The 15,409-nt window shown below is 40.3% G+C and overlaps 1 protein-coding gene across 2 annotated transcripts; it reads left to right on the top strand.

The window, feature by feature from the left end:
* Positions 1 to 1,584: 1,584 nt before the first annotated feature.
* Positions 1,585 to 8,048, top strand: LOC131311077 (uncharacterized). 2 transcript variants are annotated; one of them, XM_058338399.1, is made up of 4 exons: positions 1,585 to 1,751; positions 1,870 to 1,963; positions 4,211 to 4,420; positions 7,174 to 8,048. In XM_058338399.1, the coding sequence occupies exons 1-4, from the start codon at positions 1,599 to 1,601 to the stop codon at positions 7,884 to 7,886; spliced, it is 1,170 nt and encodes a 389-aa protein (XP_058194382.1). In that variant the 5' UTR covers positions 1,585 to 1,598; the 3' UTR covers positions 7,887 to 8,048. The 2 variants fall into 2 exon arrangements, with proteins under 2 accessions (XP_058194382.1, XP_058194383.1); XM_058338400.1 differs by lacking the exons at positions 1,585 to 1,751; positions 1,870 to 1,963 and adding an exon at positions 3,777 to 4,029.
* The last annotated feature ends 7,361 nt before the right edge of the window (positions 8,049 to 15,409 follow it).

Genomic DNA, 15,409 nt, shown 5'->3' with positions numbered 1-15,409 from the left:
AATTTTTACCATATTGCCCTTTGTCTTTATTACTTTGTAGGTATTTTGGTAATTGACCACAGAATCCGAAAATGCAAAAATGTGAAAAACACCTCTGGACCTACTTTTGGGTTTTTGCCTCTAAACCCAAAAACCGAAAATCCATTCTCCCACAATCCATTCTCAAAATGGGATGCCAAACACCCAAAATGGGAAAATGAGAATCCGAAAATACAAAAATTAAGTTTCCAAACATCCTCTTATTTTATCACTTTCTATATACATGATCGGAGAAAAGGGAAAATGAATTATCCAATCTAAAAAGAAAAAAACATCCTATTGGTATAAATGAGCTCTGGAGTCCCCTGAAAGATTAGAATATGATGTCAAAAGCAGAACTTGCACTGCCAAAACCACCACTACCTCCATAACCGCTGCACCACCACCACTAGTTGCGAATTTGAAAATTCACAAAGCATTCAGATACTATAATATGAAAAAAAAATCAGATTCAAAAACTCGAATTGACTGATTATTCGGGTACTAGAATCTGTCCTATTGTACTAATTTTGGTTATTAGAATCTGGAAGTTCTTTTACCTATTCCAAAATTTGTAAAGAAATCATATCCATAAACTCGAATATTATTCATTATTTCGAGTATTAGAATCTGAAAGCTTATACTATTTTCGGATATTAGAATCTGGAAACCTGTATTACTTTTGGATATTAAAATCTGAAGAGTTTTTGGTTGGAATGACCATGTTTTTTAAAAATGTCCATCTTTTGAAACGTTTTTGCGTGAGGTCAATTTTTTTTTGGGTAAAAAAAAAATAAAAAAAATAGACATGCAAGGAAGTAAACGCATTCTGAAAATGCATTTTTGTCAAAAAAGAAAAGAAAAGAAAAGAAAAGACATGTCGCATCTTCAAGATGTGTTATCAATGTAGGTAAAAAGTAAAACCCTGAAATCCGTACAAATTTTAGATACTAGAACTCGAAAAAGTTCAACAACATTTTAAACCTTTGGGAGGTATATGAGTTCGGATGTTTATGTATGACGGATGATATATTTTTCGGATTCTAAAATTCGAAATACACTATAATATTCGGATTTTAGAGTTCAAAATTTTAGAATATAATCGAGTTCTTGTATCTGATGATGTTGGGACTGAAAAATTGGAGGAGGTTATTTCTTCCACATCATTGTTGCACAGATTGGTTGATGAGACCGTTTCCCTCTTTGTCTGCGCATGCGTCTCAAGTGGAGCTGATTTTAGGAATTGCCTTGGGAACTTTTGGGGATAAGTCATTTTTCGGGTTTGGATGGAAAATGTTTTCAACAGAAGTATTTTATTCCGTCTTTGTCCAACCAAACACTGGATAATCAAGAAGATATTTGTCATGAAAATGTTGAAAGTAGCAACAAATCGGCTATGGTGGGAGGTGGATCTTGGACCCAGTTGGCTATGGTGGGAGATGGAAGGGAGGGAAGAAGATGACTGATGGTTAGTAGGGGCATTTTCGTCCATTTATTTTTGGGCATTTTTGTCAAAAATAATTTAATTAAAAATAGGCTACATACAGTAAATTTACAATTGTATTTAGTCGGACCCAGACATGAACCCGGCAAAAACCCAAACCCTTCTGCTGTTTTTTGCCGCCGAGAGAGAGAGAGAGAGAGAGAGAGAGAGAGAGATGGGTAAAGTAGAGAAGGAGCAGTTGAATCGGACTCTAACTGAACACCTCAACACCATCCATGAAACCTTTCAGGTTCAACCCATTTATGTTTTTCAGCTTACCTATTTATTTAGTTTTTCTTTTTTCTAGTGTCCGAATTATATCTCTATCTACGTGTTATTCGATTAGGAAGTCCATTATATGTATGTAGGTGTTGGATCAAAACCCTGCTTCATCTCTTGATAAAGTCGCCTGGAACGAGGTGATTAAATTGGGAGACCAAGTCTCCAAACAAGCTACTGTTGGTACACCTCTTCCTCGTCCAATTTCGATTTTTTAACTTCTATGGCTCTTTTTATAGCATTTGTGTGATGGGTTTCTCTTAATTTTGACTAAATGTAGGTCGTTATTTATTTCATGGGTTTAATGCTTCCCTCGTGGTTCCATGTAGTAATAGACAAAGAAGTGTATTTGCATAAAAACTGACATAAGCGGATAAAGCCGTTCAAGCACGGGTAATTGAAGCTTGTTGACTAAGTTTAAACACTTAAACTCAATTCTTACAAATTAAAGTTCGAACAAGTCCAGATTCGTGTTTGACAGACACAACATACTCTGCACATGTGTCAGAAATGCATAACTATGTGTTACTTGTTTTAAGTTTTTCTGGTTGGACATGCTGTGAACACATTGGTAGACATGTTAGGAGGTCATAATGTAATTGTTAAATTTGAGCCAGAATCAAATTGCTATAATTGGTTTAGTTCATAAAACTTATTAAGGCGATTGTTGATTTTTATCTTTTGTCATATTGATAATATTTGTGTTCCTCAAACAAAGCCTCGTGTCCCAATCAACTGGGCCAGCTACATGAATCCGTTTTTTCAACTGAGCTCTTTCAAGGGTATCGTGTTGCGGAGGAATGGAATAGCAATTTATTCCTTGGGAGTGTTTCATGATAAACCTAGATCCTTTCGAACTACTGCCCTTAATGGCAATTTTGGTCTCCCTCTCCCTTTAGAGTTACCCTCAACCAGAACCATCTCATTTGTCCTTTCTACTGCATGGGTCGATATACGATATACATGTATCTGTTTTCTGCCATCTTAGTGTTCTTCTTATCTTATCAGTGCTACCCCTTCTATTCTGCGGATGTTCTCATTTCTAGTTCTGTCTTGCAAAGTCTTACCACACCTTCATTTCAACATTCTCAGACTCACATTATGTTTCTTAGTAGTCCAACACTGCATGTTGTATAACATGGCATGCCTTATAGCTCTACGATAGAATTTACCTTTCAACTTTGTGGGTATCTTGCAGTCGCACTACACTCCCCAACGTATCTTACATTTAACGTGTCCTGAAGGTGTCCAGGTTTCTAATTATTTAAAAACTGACGTGTCTGTGGTTCAATTTGTAAATGTCCGTCTATGATATAACATGCTGGAAGCACCACTTGAAACAATCTACTTTGATTGAATGGATTACTAAACTACTTATTAACGCGAAAATTCAACTAAGAAAGTTTCCAAGTGGGAACCTCTAGCAAGTGAACCACTTCCTTAGAGTCACTTCGTGGGATTAATTTCCTGGTGCAGTTTTAATGCGGTGCAACAAGGAATGCAGGCTTTTGTACAGATTTTCCGAATTGTAGAAATTTAGCAACCTTTGGCATACACTGCTCTCACTGCACTGAGCAAGTGGTCTGCCGTTAATATATCTTACACTCAGTTTCTACTAATTTAGTTGTACCTTTAGGTAAGACAGAGTTTGAAGAAAGGTTACTTCAGTGTTGCTGTTTGTGAAACTCAATTTAGGAGAATGGTGGAATAGTTTAACTCTCCATAGTGAACCTAAAAAGCAGCATTCGCATGGAAGGAGGAATCAATGAGTCTGGTTTGTGATTCTTGATTTGTTCACTTTCCTAGTTTTTCCCAATAACAGTTGCCTGCCCTTGCTTGAGTTGTGGTTTTCTACATTTTTTTTTTCTTTTTTGCTAGAAGAGGAGGAAATGGCCAGTACCAATTTCCTGTTGACTCGTCCCTTGTGGTGTGGTGGAATCAGGGCCGGCCCTGGGCATAGGCCCACCAGGCGACCGCCCTGGGCATAGGCCCACCAGGCGACCGCCTTGGGCCTCCAGTTTTCAGCCCAATGATAGGGCCCCAAAATTTTTGAACATATTAAATATAATGTATGTTTAAGTATTATACGTATGAGTGAGTACAGCCTGTTGGTAAGTTCTGCGTCCATTATTCGTGAGGTTGGGAGTTAGATTCACCCTCCTTCACTTTTTTTTCGTGTACAATTGCTGAAGTTGTTCAAAAAACTGTCCCATATTGCTGGCAACGAGATTGGAACTCGCAACCTCAAGGTATAGAATAGTTGTACTACGCGTGTGCCACTGAAGCACAGACACCTTTGTCTTATATGTTGAACAATTAAGTTATATACACAAAAACTAGAGGACCCATTTCAAAATCTTGCCTAGGGCCGGGCCTGGGTGGAATGGGGTATTGAAGAAATGAATTTTGTTGTAATGGTTTTTGATGCAGCTGGAATGCTTTGGACTGGAGAAAGACCAGAAGTTAAAGAACTTGAGGAGAACATGGGAACATACTTCAATATGCTACAGGGTTTCCTTCTGCTTTCGCATGGGACTAAAGTGGGTGCGGGACCTACACTTTATTCTTGCATACATGCATCTGTGAAGCAAGTAGTGGATTGCAGTTTCATGCTATTTAAAGAATCTGTTTCTTCCTACGGTACTCTCTCTCTCTCTCTCTCTCTCTCTCTCTCTCCCACACACACACACACACACACACACACACAAACATACCCACGCACACGTGTGCGGAGAGACCCACAAACATGCATCATCCTGTGGATTGTGGATAGTTACAGAATTATAATAGCAATTTATGTTTGTAAGTGCTGTTTGTGCATCACTGTGGACTTAAGTACTGTGTCAGAAACAAAAGCCAAAAAGGTGGTAGGAATTTCAAGAGAGGAGGGAAGAACACAGGGACTCTTCAGAACTTAATACAAGAGTAGCCTTGTGCAGTCCAGGCATCGAACAATCAATTATTGTACTAAACAAAAGTTCTTTTCTTATCTACGCAATGAGAATAGATGATTAAGTGGAATTTTTTCAGATCCACAAGATTTTAATATTGGTTTATCATTCTACTTCTAAATCGTGTGGATGTTAGGTCTTTGATACACCATAAATGGTAGTAAAAGCTTATGATCAATTAGAGGGAGCACAATTGGTAATTGTTTCTTCGTTGAGTGGTGAAGAATGACACAGAATTGTCAAAAAGAAAAGAAAAGAAAAAAGAATGACACAGAATCTTTAGTTTTTAGCTATCTGATTGTGCACACTGGTTGCCTTACTCCAAAAGTACGGAAGCTGCTAGCCTGTTGATGCAGAAATGAGAGGAGAAAAGGGGAGAGGAAACGCACAAGGACCACAAGCCTAAATGGAAAAGCCTTATCAAGCCAATTCTGTTAATCAACTGTGATTCACAGATATGCCCAAGCTTTTATTTATAGGAGATTTTAATGTGATAAACATCTTTAATCCTAATACTAATAGGAAACAACTTATAAGGTTTCTAATTAAACTCTATCTATGCATTATATAGAAAGAGAGAACCTCTTTTTGGTGTCCTCTTTTTTTGAGGTTGTGTATACTTTTCTTTTATGAAAAAAAAAACCCAACAAAACAACAGAATTGATGCTCCTTGCTTCTTTGCTTTAGGGGCAAAATTGGAAAAGAATGCCTACAATGAAAGCTGCTCGCAACTCCTGGCGGTTCCCATTTTATTCCTCACCATTTGATGGTTACCTTCGAAATACAAATCCTACTGCAGTTTTGGGAATTTACAGAGTACATAAACAAATGGGGTGCGTTGAAGAAGGTGGAGAGAAATCTGCATAGAGATAGGTGTGCGCGGTGAAAGACTGAGGCACATGTAGTGCAAATTAAAATTTCTGTGTATAGGGTTAAATGTGTGTATCCGCTCTCACCAGAAAAGTTTGTTCTTCAAATTTGTTCAGCCAGATTTCAGTTTTACATGGGAACACATTTAAGGTGAAAGAAAACATTACAAAAGTTTGAACATAGTAGGACAAGCATGGTGTGTGCCCAACATCTAGCTTAAAAGGAAACTAAATACTAACAAGAAAATGGTCGTAAAATTAGTAATTAATCCTCCTCAACGGAATGTTGTTGGGTACAGAAAAATCATTAGACCTCAATGTTCCACGTAACCTGGTGTGTCCTCCTCCACTGCCCAACACACCAATTAGAAAGAAGAAAAGGAATAAGGCATGTTAAGAGCAAGAGCTCAAAGTTGGTGTGCTCTTAATTGAGAACTTAATAGGTACTGCTTTCGAAGTTATTAGTTTTTGAGCCACAAAAGCTGGAGGAAAAATAGGAAAAGGATTATATGTGAAAGTAGAACTACTTTTTTCCATGATACGTACCCAGAATTGTATAAAGTAGATTTTTAAGTAACTTTATGATGTGCTAGGCAATTATGGATGCCCTTGAGAGGCATTATTTGTTTCTTTTTTGTGCTTTTCCTGTATATCGAGTCTTGCCAGCTCTTTGTTGCTCCTTGTTGGGATTATGGTTGCTTTACGCTTGCTGTTTGGTAGATCCCTAGCATGTCCTTATCTGCTGATCTGGTGCACTATCCAGTGAAATTAGGATTGATCTGGACGTGAATGTAGATTGAAGAAAATGGGACATCGGCTTCGGCTCCCTCTTTGCCAGTGGGTCCTCTTTTCTAGATTGTTCCCTTAAGCAGCACTGATGCTACCACTCAAAACTTATGCATTTCAGTATTTGGGATTATTGAAGTTCGAACTGAAATCATGCAAAAAGCATTATTTGACGTGTGTATACTGTTCTGTCAATATGGGTCAATGAAGGCCAAACCTTGTCAAGAGAGAAACAAATTTACTGGGAACTGCTTGAAACTGAATCTGTCTACCTTTGCGCTTCAGTTTTCATTAAATCTGGTACCTTTGTGTTGTCGATAGAAATTTTCATCCTGAAGAAACAGGGATATCACATTTCGAGTGACTTTATGAGATGTCTAGTGACTAGTTTTGTTATTTTCATGTTCTTTACTAGTTTTTTGTTATGTATGAGCTCCACATGAATGTGTGTGGTTGTGTAAGGTGTCAGTCTGTGGCAGTGCCCCAGGACCACCACTGAATAATTCCCATTTGGACAAATATTGGATGCTCCTGTTTGAGGCACACATAAATCAGTACTTTGAAGTAGCCTGTTTGTTCTTTCACGGACAAGGTGGAAAAAGGAAGTCATTGGGTGCTTGTTGATGTTTGGTGTTTACAAGTACCCAATCATCTTGCTATATCAGTCGTACTTATAGATGTACATATCTTCTCATATTGTGATGAAACATGCACCAATCAACAATATCTTGTGTTCTTTTCTCTCTCGAATGAACCATGGCCTTAGATTTGTTGAATGAGTGTGCAGGATCTTCTTACAGAGACCGAAAACTCTCAATCCCTCCAATGGTGGGAACGGTATGGGATGCATGCTCTGCCCTTAAGAAGACTCCTTCCACAAATATCACGGCAATAGGGCGGGCAATAACACAAGTTGCCGTTTCTGTGAAAGATGTCCTTCGTGAGATGAAGGAACTCAAGCCTGCTTCTGCCGAACCAAAAGATGAAGATTTTGAAGAGGCTTCAGTCAAAGACGACAGTGGGCCCCACGATAGCGACGATTCATGTGGAGGTGATCTGGGCAACGACCTTTCTCCTGAAGAGATGAAAATAGCTCAATTGGCCGTTGGGGTTGTGTCTGAAACACTTGTAGTGATAAAGGAACTTATCCGTTTCATTACGAGTTTGAATAAGCAGGAAAACCCAGATAACGGAAATGATTTTGTGAATCCGCTGGAGACATTGTTGAAGCTTTGCCAAGAAAGTGGACTACAGGTTGATGAGTTTGGAGCTTGTCTTTACCCCCCTCAAGAGTTTTCTGCTATGAAGACAGCCATGGAGAAAATATCCAGCGTTATTGATGGAATGCAGGTAGAGGTAATTAGTCTTGAAGGCTCTTCCGAAGCATTCTTTCAAGCATGCACGGGTTTAAGGGATTTGCTGAGAGAAATGAAATCCGAGCTATGTTCTAGTATTACTAGGCTACTGCCAGAGATGCAGAACCTAGTTGTGAGCAACTAGGGATAATATCAAGGAGGAATGTAAGAATGAAGAATTGAAAGAGAAGGTTGTCTAGGTTTTTTTCACTATTTTCTTGTTTGAGTATAAAGGCGTAATGGATTGACGAGCAGTGTAATTTTGTGGTCTATTGTTAATGAATCCAATTTCCCCAATTTTCAGGCAGCTTGAGTAATTTTTTCTTTTTTTTGGTACAAAAAAAAAAGTACCTTGTGAATAATAATGCCGCACTTCCTCTCCCCTTTACAATATTTCATCATGTACAATGATCACAATTATTCAATACTATTATTGAGTTCATGCGGGATCTACCAAAATACATACTCCATTGTGTAACATGAAACAATTATTTTCATCGCATCCTTGGAAACAAGCCATGGAGCCTCTATGAGTTCTGTCCGAGAATCGTTTGGACAGCTTTGACAGCAAAGTAAACAAGAACTCAGTGGGGCTCTTGCAGCAGTTTATCTCTAAAAGAACAAGAGAATGCAATATACACGTCCTCGTCGGTGTAAATCCTAGACTTTACAACTAAAGACGAGTATGTCTCATGATGTTCGGGCGCAGCAAAAATCCTCTGATTTCTTTTCGACGGTGTGTCATTTGATTAGAAAATTGATTCTAAGAGATGTCAAAATAGACTAAGCCTTCGACTATTCCTTTTTCGAAGTTTCAAATTTGGACTCGGAACAACTCGGTAGGGATGATGTGGCGCCATAACTTGATGACATGAGTGGCACTCGCTGTCAGTCGGGGCGGTTGTAAGTGACGTGGCACTTGTAACCTTGATGATGTTAATGTCACAGCATCATCTCTTTGTTCCTCATTTTCAGTTTGAATCCTTGATTGCGCATTAGTTAAGGACTTAGAAAGTTTTTGATTTCCCAAAGTCTCGCTTGAACTAAGGACTTTGTAACTAGACAACGTGCATCAGGATGCACGACTCTTCATCGGATCTTGCTGCATCCTAGTAAGCATAAGACAAACTTGAAAGAGAGACAACCTAAAAGCCGCCCTAAAATATGCTCATATGTAGAATGGTATGTATGTACAGTGCATGCGATAGGGAAAGCGGTAACACGTAGATAGGATACAGGGGTTAGATAAAAATAATCTTACCCTGCGGGGCCCTGTCTTAGTTTGGAGAGTTCTAATACTTGTATATGCAAAGGCTGGTTTTGGTTTGAGAGGGGTTCTTCGAACTAAAGCCAAGATATACCTCCCGCTGCAATGCGTAGCGCAGAGCAATGGTCAAACAGTAGAATGACTTATCATTGTTCAAGGTTGTTGGGCATTCGAGGACCCCGGACTCTAGTAAACTGTGTCGGTTACCCAAAACATGCCAACGTGGCTAGCCAACATCAATGCAAGTGAAGATGCCAAAAGTTTGATTAATGAAATAGAATTGCAATGTTTGCAAATGCCTTTTAAAATGTGGCTCTCTTTATTAATCAATACTATGAGAAACTACACTAGCGAGCAATCGAAAAAGCCCCAGTCACGATTGGTCGGATACGAAGATCCTATTTAATCACCATTCCGTTCTTCAGCAGCATGAAACTCACTGTTTTGACAAACTTTTAAGGGATTGTTCTCAAGTGTATTAAACTCTTAGTATAGACTAATATGGAAAGTCTCCAGTAGAGTCGCCACTGTGGGCACACGCCCCAAAAATCGCGAGACAAATGGGTGCGCCCCTTTTAGTGAGCGAAACGCTTAATTCAAAGTTGCCACTTGGGTTTGAAGGCCCGTCACCCAAAGAACCGAACTTGAAACGTTACTCTGTATTTTGATTTGAAAAAGGCTTGTTTCTGGTCCATCGTCACCAGAATATCTTAGGTTCGGGAGCCAAGTTACAAGAGGGGAAAGTTTTTAAGGCACCCCTCTCCCCCAATCCGGAGATCAATCTCTACTCGGGTATTTATAAAGCGTTTGCGATTTCATTTCATTAATCAAGTTTTAGCCATTTAGAGAGAGGGAACAGTTTAAAGGAGATTAAAACTGTAACATATTTGTAGGATGTGATAGATGATATGCTCACTTGAAAACAGTTAGAATAGGATAAAAGATAGTTCTGTTGAATAAAACAAATTCAAGGGCACTGTTTTGGAGTGACGTGCTTAGGATGAAACCTGAATGCACTGATCAGATCACTGCATGCTGTTCAAACCAGCGCGTGTCAGTCCACTACAAGCGTGCACAAAAGTGCTTTAACCCACTGCTCTTGCTTTTTATTCCTCTGAGCTGTGGAAGGACCAGTGCACACCCATGACAAATTACGCAATTAAAAGGCAGTTAATTACATAGATACAAATAAACAGGCTAGACAACAAATAAAAATAATAAACACAATCCCATAAACAGTGTGGGGACAAATGGTGACCCAAAAGCCAAGGTACCCATTGAAAGGCCACTCACTGGTCAAGGACGAACCAGAGCGCGTGGGTAGGCCACTGGCACGTGCCAGTTTGAGTCATCCTTCCAGTGTTTGGTTTTGCATGTCCTAGGTTTTGGAACATGTCCAGAAAGACCCTGGGATATTCCATTGAAATAGAAATGAGTATTGAAAGACAACTAACGGTTTGAACAGAGAAAGCAGTAAACTAGATTTTAACATGCTCAAGGATGATGGACAAACACAGAGGAAAACACAAAATAGGGGACTTATCCCCACACATGATCTGCGCGCGCAGCCATAAAGTGACACGCGCGAACTGATGACCAGTGCACGTAAGTTCCCTGTAACACAGTTTTTGAAACCTTGCTAGCTTTAGAGCCAAAACTGATATTGATTACTAGTCTTGGCCCTACCAGCCACTGATATTGATTACTAGCCTTGGCCCTATCAGCCCCCCTTAGGGATCAGAATAAAGTGCAATAGGTGTTTATACCTTTTGATTTTTAGGTTTGAAAGGTGATTGAGCTTGAGTTTGAGGGTTAATTGAATGAGTTTGAAAGGTGGTTGTGTGTTGGTGGATCAAAGTGAGTGGAGTGTTGCTTGTTGGTAGCCTTCTTTTGCAAGAAAGAGATGAACAATGGATGACTTGATGAAAAAGTTGTAGCAAAGTTGTAACCCTTGGCTTGTGTGTGTATGGGAATATATATATAGGGCAATGGAGTGAGAGAGGGGCTTACACTAGCCAAGTAATGGTTGGTTACCTTGGCCAAAAAAGTCTCTTCTCATCAATGAAAGGGGAAAAGGTGATGGGAGGGGTGTGAGACATCCCCTGCTCGAACCCTGCTACATAAATGAATAGAAGGTTCCAATGTGCTCCAAAAGTCCTTTGATCATGGCAAAAACAGGCTGGGAAAAGGTGATGGAACAAGGCTTGACTAGCGCGCACAAGTCGTGGACCTGTGCGCTCCAACTGCCCCTGCCCTGGTGTGGGCTACCACAGCCTCAGATGGATCAGGGCGGCCCGAAAAATAAAGTTTTGATTCGAAAAATTTGAAGAGTCGCCATTCGGATTTATGGTTCACCATCCGAGAAACTGTTTTGATTGAAAACAATTATTTGAATTGAAAACCAGAGATTCGTTTGAAGATTCAAAAGCTATGCTACGAAGGGGGAAGGGTTTTATGGCACCCCCCTCGCCCGATTTGAAATCGGTCTCTACTAAACATTTGTGGGATTTTCAAAAAATACATTGTTTCATTAAACAAGTAGCAGGTATCCATAGATATATCAAGTAAGAAAGTGCATGCATGTTGTTCGGCTCCGAAATGGCTCAAGGATTGAGCGGGCGTGCCAGGACTTGTCGCGTCCAACGTAGAGGACTGAGTGCCCATTTTCTGACTTCTTAACCGTGAGGGCAAAAGCGCTGCAAACCTAAGGGCTGGATTGCAGTGTTGGTTCGTGGTTTTGCCTCTACGATCGAGGACTTAGTAATTTCCTAACCGTGTACGAAAAGAAGTAACAACATAGAATAACTTTATTATGTAGTAATAATAAAGTTGGGGATACAAGAGAGACATAATAACTTTACTATATCGTAATAATAAAGTTGGAGGTACAAGAGAGATAGAAATGAGAGAGAAATGAGATAATTGTTTCGCTGGGAAGACTTTGGTTTCAGCGTTGAGCTTGATTAGTGCGTGAACCATTTTTTCTTCTTGTGAACTAGTATTTATAGGCAAATACTGCACTGGTCAAGATCTGAGCTAAGTTTTTCGCCTTCACCATGAGTTGACAAGTGTCCCATGTTTGCTCCAAATGCTGCCAAGTGTCTGAAATAACTACCCATTAACATATTTAGTGGGATCATGGGTGGTTATTGAAGGTAAATAACATTTACCCATATGCTAATTCTTGATTATGGGCAGTTAAAAAGATAATGGGTCTCCTCCATTTCCTATTTCCATGGGCAGTTGACACGTAATGGGCCATCTCATTCCCTTTTTTCGTGGGTTATAAAAAACTACCGGCCATTTGACCTAGTCAAATGGCTCTTTGCACAACAACAAGCACTTGCCCACCTTCCATTTTTCATGGGATTTACGGGCAATGGGCTATTTAATTAAATTAAATGGCCTACTTATATGTTTAACCCACAAAAATGCTTCCAGAGACATAATCAACTTCCATGGGTTATGGGCCTTTCTATTCTTTCTTTTATATATAGCCCCATAAACGTTAAGCCCGTGGCCGAATTAAATTAAAATTAATCGGGCCCAATAAATATTGTCTTTGCCCATTAATTTTAACTCAATACATCTCTATTTTTGGCCCAATCTAATCAAATAATAATTAACTGGCCTTCCAGCGCTAGCCCAGGACTAGGTGCCAAAAATGGGTGTAAACAATGCCCCCCAGGCCTTGATCTTGTTCAAGATCTAGGCCTGTTGATTAGGACGGAGTACAGTTTGTGGCAAACTAAACGAGTCCTTTGATCTTTATCAAATCTTCAAAAAATTGTTAGGCTCTATCTTAGCCTAAGAACTTTGTTAAAGGTGGCCTAAACTTGAGGCCTTTATGTATGAATGAAAAGTACGGCTTCAGTTCAGTCCTTTTTTTTGTCCAACCTTCTTTGGCTTCCTTGGTAGGTTTTCCCCAAAATCCCTCATTTCCCACATAGTAGGATAATGATGTTTGAGGTACTTTCTGTTTGTTAAATGTTTATGTAAACCCCCATCTAAATCTGTAGGGGGATGAAAACAATTGGTACTTTAAAACAGCACCAGATTGCTACGGCTACTCGTGCCTCTTCACCGGAACCCTAGTACGTCGTTAGAACCCTAATTTGCAAAACAGACAAGGGATGAGCGCACCTTTGCCTCTCGTGGCAAAGGCCCTCCGATGCCTAAGTTAGTATCACGTACTAGCAGAAAAACCTAATTATCAGTAGGAAACTCGTATAATGTAAAGAATTGCGTATTGCGTTCCTCTTTTCCTCCAGGTTTACCTTGTATTTATAGATTCAGAGATGCTTGTTGCCCAAGCATCCATGTTGCCCTAGGATTCCTATCTATTATAGGAAACCTAGGATATATTGGATTCTCGTTCCCTTATTAGTTCATTACCTTAGTCCTTTCAGGACTCTTTTCCGTAACTGGCCGAGCATCGCATTCCCGTTGGGTATCTTTTTCAGATCCTACATTCTCGGGATCTCATCTTTTAATGAAATACCACTGCTTTTGGACCCTTCCAGAGTGTTCACTCTATTTCAGTACTTGATTGGAGTTATCTCCATTCGGCTACTTCATAGCCGAACAAATTTGTGTGGTTCGGTTACTTCATGTGCAACTAGTCCTCTATCTATTATTTGGGCTACTGTCTTCTCAGTCAGGAGCTCTCCCTCTGTTCGGCCCTTTTCTTTGCCACATAAGGTTCTCTGGCCGGCGACTTTGCACACCACTGCTCTTATTATAGTTATACCATGGTCCCTCGTACCACGTTTCTAATTCTATCTGTTTGGGAATACCTCCCTACAATTGCTCCCCAGTTTTGCCTTTTGCCACTGTTCGGGGGCAATTGGTAAAACTATGAATATACCTTTGAGCTAAGCTTTCAACTCTTCAGATCTTGTTATTGATGCTTTTGGTGCCTAAATCATTATGCCGTCTCGAGGCAGGAACTCCACGTGGCGTTTTCCGTATACTTTGCATTTAATTCCGACTGATGTTCTGGCCAAACGGCTTCTCAACAGTATTAGTTTCTGTTTCTTTTCATGTAACGGCGTGAGAGGGGATGTTTCATCTCCGTCCCCCACTTTTAAACCCAGTAACGGATCATTTTGGGTTTTCCACCCAAAAATTTGAATCCTCTCTCTTTAAGATCAGGCGATTATTACTTACCTTTCGTCTGCCATCGCCGTCGTCTGCAAAACTTGGTTGCATGCTAGGGAATCCTCACGACATCTTTGTAAGATTCTCATTCTTACATCACTTTTCTGAGACTCGTTTCCCAGATTTAACCTTTGTGTGCTAGGGTTTCGATCACCCCTAGTTTTAGATTTTCGTTTTGTTCATACCTTCAATATCCATGGCGGATGGTAGTGAAAACCTTCCAAAACCCAGCAAGTTTAGGAAACTCTGTGAAACCCCTACTGCCATGGCATCATTTAAGGCTGAATATAGCGTCCATGATAATGTGGGTCTGGAACTCGCCCCTTTAGGTGCAGATAGGGACGGTGGTTCATGGGATAGGATGCGTATCCCTATTGTAGCTATTGTCGAGGGCGGGGTTCGTTTCCCTCTTCACCCATTACTTCGCCAAGTGTTGAACTGGTACTATCTTACCCCTATGCAAGTTTCCACCAATGTCTTTAGGCTGGTGATGGGGGTTATAGCCTTGAATAGAATTCTGGGTACCTAGCTAGGGATTTGGGATATTCAGTGGTGGTATAGCATCGTGCTAAACCCTAAATACAATACGTATTACTTCAATATTAGAAGAGCAGAAAAGCGTCTCGTGTTAAATTTGCCAGATTTTGCTCGTGATCACGAAATTGACTTCCTCTACGTTACCAGAGCATTCGAGCCAATATGGGAAGATGGCCAAGTGGTGGGCCTCCATTGTCCCCATGTTTGGGGCTACCCACGTATGCTCCTTTATTTGCTTCTCGCCTTCCTGAAGTTTCTGTTTATTACTTTTCTGCACCCTCTAACTTTTGTCTGCACCTTTAATCCATAGCAACTAACGCCAACAAGCGGCCCAGAAGAGAACCCAACCTGGTACTACGTCAGTTGGTCGGGGTCGTAACGTAGATGTACTATTGGGCTACGATCCCGCTTCTAGAGGTGTTATTGATAGAAGACTTGCTAACCCAAGTACTAGTGCTGCCTCAACTTCAACTGCTCCCCAATCAAGGAGTTTGAGATCCAATGCTGGGATTACTGTTTTCGGGCAGCCAGGTGAAGTACCCATTTCCGAGGGCATTCCACTGCCTCGTTTGATCCTTAGAAGGGCATCCCAACGACAAGCTGGACAGCCAGCTCTGGAACGTGATACCAGCCAATCCTCCTCATCTGGATATTCTCCGTCCCCACCAAATTCAGGTACGATGACTCACCAACCTTTGAACTTG

The sequence above is a fragment of the Rhododendron vialii genome, chromosome 12a, assembly GCF_030253575.1.
Source record: "Rhododendron vialii isolate Sample 1 chromosome 12a, ASM3025357v1".
In the NCBI taxonomy this organism is placed as follows: Eukaryota; Viridiplantae; Streptophyta; class Magnoliopsida; order Ericales; family Ericaceae; genus Rhododendron; species Rhododendron vialii.
This window is presented reverse-complemented; position numbering and strand designations above follow the sequence as displayed.